A 6,066-nucleotide genomic window follows, 5' to 3' on the forward strand; every position below is an offset into this window, starting at 1 on the left:
TATATATAGAAATAAGCATTAATTTGCTTACTTGATCTATCCAGCCTTAGCAGACTCATATATATATATATATATATATATATATATATATATATATATATATATATATATATATATATATATATATATATATATATATATATATATATATATATATGAGTCTGCTAAGGCTGGATAGATCAAGTAAGCAAATTAATGCTTATTTCTATATATATATATATATATATATATATATATATATATATATATATAATAAATTAAAATAATAGATTCATTTCATATAGAAATAACCATTAATTTGCTTACTTGATCTATCCAGCCTTAGCAGACTCATCATGTTAGCAAATCGTTAAATATAACGTAAAAAATCTATATATTTTAGTGTAAAGTATACTGCAATACCAACACACATTAAGATTGCATAGCAACACTTGCTTGTAAGATAATTTTAGACTGAAGCTTAGAATATCCAATTCAAATAATCTAATATTTGTTAATTATAGCATAATAGCATATCTTCTTTCATTGGTTTGGCATTTTCTTATGTTGAAAATAATAAAAAATAAACAGAGCAGGTGTGTCCAAAGTTTTGATTGGTAGTGGGGGTGTGTGTGTATAATTTATTTATTCAACTGTAACTGTTATCTTAATATTGCAAGACAAACATCTTTTAACAATACATGTCCACTGAAGGTTAGTTAGTTAACTCTCCAAGAATTATGTCAGTAAAATGAGCCAATACATATGTCTACAATTTCAGTCGGCAATGTTTATGAGTAGCCAGGAAAATCAGAAGTAAAACACTGGAGTTCTGTGAAGGCTGAGAGGCCCTGTGTGTGAACGTCAGCTGTACTACTGTGACTGTGAGAGTCTATGGTCATTCTCTTATCAGGTTCACAAATCAAAGGACTTGACAGCAACTCAAGTCACACACTGTCAAATAACACCATTCTAACTTGAGCTCACTGAGTGGAGATGTTACCATTAGTTCAAGGTAGCACAGGCTCAGCTCCTCAGAACGCCAGTGTGATACTAAGAGTCTTAATGACACGACAGAGCCAAACACACAGTGCTGTGAGCATATGCAGAAACAAACGACACTAACTGGACAGAAAGTGCCAGGCCACGATAGGGCCTCAAAGCGTTTCCACACTGCGTGACCAACCCGCCCAGCGGGACACAGCACTATGTGATGGACCGGGAGAGAGAGACGTGCCTGTTTGCGGGCGACCTCTTTGCGGATGAGGAAGTTGAGCTGGTCTCTGTCTTTGGGAGAGTAGTATATGCGGCAGGAAGACGGGCGACCATCCCTGCCGGCTCGCCCCGACTCCTGGTAATAGCTGGCCAGGGACTTGGCCAAGTTCCAGTGAGCTACAAACCTGCAGACGCAAGACAGCGCGTGAGTGCTCGGCACCGCAGAGTGGCGGGGGGATCAGCTCTGAACACGTGTGAGGATTGGATCAGCGTTAGTCACCTGACGTTGGCCTTGTCTACACCCATGCCAAAGCTGATGGTAGCAACGATGACAGCCACCCGGCCCTCCATCCAGTCAGCCTGCGAGGCGGTGCGGTCCCCCGCCTTCAGTCCTGCTCACACGCCCATTAAAAGAGCCATCAGCACCCGCGGCGTTTAGGACTCGCAGAGCAAGCTAAGGAGGAGAAGTAACAAGTCACCTGCATGATACGGCTTAGCCGTGATGCCAAGCTTAGTCAGCCTGTGGGCCACGTCCTCACAACTCTCCCGTGTGCGACAGTACACAATCCCACATCCCTGGAACACACACACACACACACACACACACACACACACACACACACACACACGTCCATTACAAACAAACAAAGAAGGCTGAAGACGCCTGGGAGGATCTGTGCACACTAATTCAAGATACGCAGGTATCTGCGATGCAGACTACAGGGTTTCCAAAGTTACGGACAGAGGTCCTTCATCACTTGAAGAGCTCCAACTGACACTAACTGCGAGTCTGATTTTCTTCTAGTTCTTCTAGAGTAGCCATTCAGGAGAGGTGTTACCAAAAGTGGGTAAGTGTGACTTAATCTGACCTTGACTGAACATGTCCGACACGGCCGACACAAATAAATCTCTAAAGCTCTTAGATCCTCTGAGATACAAAACGGTTTGTATATTTGCTTACCAAGTAAGACAGGTAGAGCAAGATATTTTCAACACCAAAGTATGGGTTTGGCTCCCAGGGAGAACACGTACAACACGCACTGTTATAAAAATTTGGATAAAAACATCTGTGAAATGCTGAACATGTTACTGTAAATGATTATGTTTCTGAAAGGTGAATCCTATGGAGAATGTAAATTTTAGATGTGAAAAACCCCATAGAGCTGCACTGTCATTAGTTAGTTCACTCACAAATGAAAATAATCAAAATAATAACAAAAAACATAAAAAAGCATCAGGGTACTATGTCACTATGTCAGTGGTGCTTCGCATGACTGACACTGTCTCTGTCAATTATTGCATAGCGTGACGAACTATTTGCGACTCTAATTATAATCAAATATCAAATCAATATCGGCCAGTTAAAACTACTGAATTCTGGTCATACCCATCTAAAACGCCAGTCCTTACAATTTTCATTCTTAAGTACAAAGCGCCTTGTTTGATGTTAAGTAGTTTGTACTATGTAGGTTAAGCAGTCTCAGTACTTCAGGGCCCCAGTGTACCACAAAAACCTGGAACCAAAATAAACCCTGAAACTCAGCCAGCTGGGAGGAAGTGTGTGTGTGTGTGTGTGTGTGTCCCTACATTTCTGCCACAGTAATTTACTAGATATTTTATATGTCAAAGACATCAACTGCTAGATCTGTTTGTTTTTCAACACATTGGAAATGGAGGAGTGGAAGACTAGAACCTCGCATGTACTCTAAATAAGTTAAGGGTATTTGGCTTTGGGGTGAAACTTATGGAAAATGTAAAAAGTTCATGCTACAGTGATATTACATCATGCATTCAAGCAGAAGCATGCGATGGTGATTTCCTCAACTCAAACATTTTATTGGAAAACAAAAGCCAACAGCAGTGGTGGGTGAACACAACATCAAATGTCAGTGTCTCAATAACTTGTCATGTGCCCTTTAGCATCAATTACAGCTGGACAACAATGTCTTATTGATTGCTGAGATGAAATTAGGCCTGTGTTGTGCATGCAGAGGTCCAATGACTGGATTAGTGAGGTTATTCAAGTGGAATGGGTTTGTCATAAAGTGTAGGGCAGTTCTGTATTGACTAGAGATACCTGCCCACACTAACAACACCACCACCACCAAAGGCCCGTCTGGTGACAACAGTGTCTGATGCGTAGGGCTCTCCTTGACCTCTCCAACATTGTTTGTGGCCATCATTTCTGCTCAGTGTGAAATGACTTTCAACAGTGAGCAGCACTGAGGCCCGATGGTCCCTCGTCCAGCGTAAATGCTCCTTGGCCCGTGTGAACGTGCGGCGACTTCTTTAACAGCGGAAAGCAGAAAGCCTTGAACTCACCTTCTCTGCCGTGTCCCCCCCAAGCGCCTCTTTAGCAAACGCCTGCAGATGAACGTACGGGTCTGGCAGCAGATCACGAAAGATCACGTCGTACTTTAGGTTCTCCCGAAACACGGGCGCGGCAAAAGTGAGCGGCTCCCTCAGGCCGAGCGCGACGGCGATGTCCTCCTGCACGCGTTTGGGTGCCGTGGCCGTCAGCGCCATGCACGGCAGCCCGGGGAAGCGGGCGCGCAGCTCACCCAGCTTCAGGTAGTCGGGCCGGAAGTCGTGGCCCCACTGGGAGACGCAGTGAGCCTCGTCCACCGCCAGGCGGGCCAGAAGCCCCCGGGAGCGCAGAGAGTTCAGGCACGGCTGGAAGGATGACGAGGCCACCATCTCTGGGGTGATGTAGAGCAGCTTGAGCCGAGGACTCTCGCTCTCCAGGTCAGCCAGGATCTGCCGCCTCTCCTCCAGCGGGAGTTTAGAGTTAATGGAGGACGCAGCAATGTTCAGGGCCTTTAGGTGCTCCACCTGGTCCTGAAAGAGGACAGAGGACATTAAACACGCAGAGGTCACGGACACGGAGCTGCCAAAAACTACCAAAACAATCAAATAAATGATACGTGATGAACGATATGTGATTATGCTGTCTTAGATTTGAAGACAAATGTTCTGTAAGTGAAACAGTGGAGTTATATAGATCATCATATTGTGGGTATAGTATAGTGTGATGAGTTATCTAAGATCATCATATTGTGGGTATAGTATAGTGTGATGAGTTATCTAAGATCATCATATTGTGGGTATAGTATAGTGTGATGAGTTATCTAAGATCATCATATTGTGGGTATAGTATAGTGTGATGAGTTATCTAAGATCATCATATTGTGGGTATAGTATAGTGTGATGGGTTATCTAAGAACATCATATTGTGGTTATAGTATAGTGTGATGGGTTATCTAAGAACATCATATTGTGGTTATAGTATAGTGTGATGAGTTATCTAAGATCATCATATTGTGGGTATAGTATAGTGTGGTAATGAGATGTAAATTTAATATTCATAACACTACTTATTGTAACAGTGCCGGATGTCTTCCTAACAGACCATACGTTTTGTTCCAGTATTATAAATAATACTTTGTTTTGTTTTTTATTATTAAAATTATGATGTATAGTTACATTGCAGTATATAATATACTTTAATTGCTCAGAGGTCAATGTGCAGTACCATAAGAAGCGCTGACCTGTATGAGTGCGATGAGGGGCGATATGACCAGGGTGATGCCACTGGACAGGACTGCAGGGAGCTGGTAACACAGAGACTTCCCCGCCCCGGTGGGCATGCACACAAACACATCCCTGTCACCTGGGAGAGAAGATACAGGTCAGTGCTTTAGCAAACACACTCCAATAACACTAATGACACACTATTGACACTGACTACCAGCCTTACATTTAACCAGCCTTACATTTAAACAGCCTTACATTTAACCAGCCTTACATTTAACCAGCCTTACATTTAAATAGCCTTACATTTAAACATCCTTACATTTAAACAGCCTTACATTTAACCAGCCTTACATTTAAATAGCCTTACATTTAACCAGCCTTACATTTAACCAGCCTTACATTTAAACAGGCTTACATTTAAACAGCCTTACATTTAAACATCCTTACATTTAAACAGCCTTACATTTAAACAGCCTTACATTTAAACAGCCTTACATTTAACCAGCCTTACATTTAACCAGCCTTACATTTAACCAGCCTTACATTTAACCAGCCTTACATTTAACCAGCCTTACATTTAACCAGCCTTACATTTAACCAGCCTTACATTTAACCAGCCTTACATTTAACCAGCCTTACATTTAACCAGCCTTACATTTAACCAGCCTTACATTTAAACAGGCTTACATTTAAACAGCCTTACATTTAAACAGTCTTACATTTAAACAGCCTTACATTTAAACAGCCTTACATTTAAACAGCCTTACATTTAAACAGTCTTACATTTAAACAGACTTACATTTAAACAGACTTACATTTAAACATCCTTACATTTAAACATCCTTACATTTAAACATCCTTACATTTAAACAGTCTTACATTAACCAGGCCGCACACACATGTGTGGTTGAATGTGCAGGAAGTTAACACAGCATTAATTAACATTAATGTGTTAATATTAACACATAAACATTAATTTGAGTTCTGCCACAAAGTGAACTAGCAAGGTTTCTATGTAGCATAGTTGCTAACACCATACTAATGTTAGAGATTAAACACACCTCTTCTTTAACACCACAAGATCTTACCTTTTATCACCGCTCTAACGACATCTTCTTGCTGTCGAGATCGGAACTTCTCGAACCCAAAATGTGTTTTTAAAGCCCGTTCAACAGCACTCATGTCAACACAGTCAACTCAACTCCAAACACAGGCGGTCGCACGGAGATGACGTCACACGCCGAAGGCGCTTCCCTTGCCTACGTCCTTAGCCCGCGCCAGAGTTCAGTGGTTTGGGCTGAGAGAACCTGAACTAACACGAACCATAATCCTAAACTT

The 6,066-nt window shown here is 41.8% G+C and overlaps 1 protein-coding gene across 4 annotated transcripts in view; it reads right to left on the bottom strand.

The window, feature by feature from the left end:
* Window positions 1-6,012, bottom strand: part of recql5 (RecQ helicase-like 5) — a 21,404-nt gene extending 15,392 nt beyond the window's left edge. Inside the window, exons 1-6 of one of the 4 annotated variants that reach the window (XM_076988760.1) lie at window positions 5,817-6,004; window positions 4,743-4,864; window positions 3,517-4,032; window positions 1,674-1,770; window positions 1,475-1,586; window positions 1,217-1,379 (exon numbers count right to left, since the gene is read on the bottom strand). In XM_076988760.1, coding sequence (XP_076844875.1) covers window positions 1,217-1,379; window positions 1,475-1,586; window positions 1,674-1,770; window positions 3,517-4,032; window positions 4,743-4,864; window positions 5,817-5,910 — 1,104 coding nt within the window. In that variant the 5' untranslated portion in view covers window positions 5,911-6,004. Of the gene's footprint in view, window positions 1-1,216; window positions 1,380-1,474; window positions 1,587-1,673; window positions 1,771-3,516; window positions 4,033-4,742; window positions 4,865-5,816 lie in introns of all 4 variants that reach the window. The other 3 variants (XM_076988761.1, XM_076988763.1, XM_076988762.1) reach the window with 3 other exon arrangements.
* Between the last annotated feature and the right edge of the window lie 54 nt (window positions 6,013-6,066).

The sequence above is a fragment of the Brachyhypopomus gauderio genome, unplaced genomic scaffold (assembly GCF_052324685.1).
Source record: "Brachyhypopomus gauderio isolate BG-103 unplaced genomic scaffold, BGAUD_0.2 sc63, whole genome shotgun sequence".
In the NCBI taxonomy this organism is placed as follows: Eukaryota; Metazoa; Chordata; class Actinopteri; order Gymnotiformes; family Hypopomidae; genus Brachyhypopomus; species Brachyhypopomus gauderio.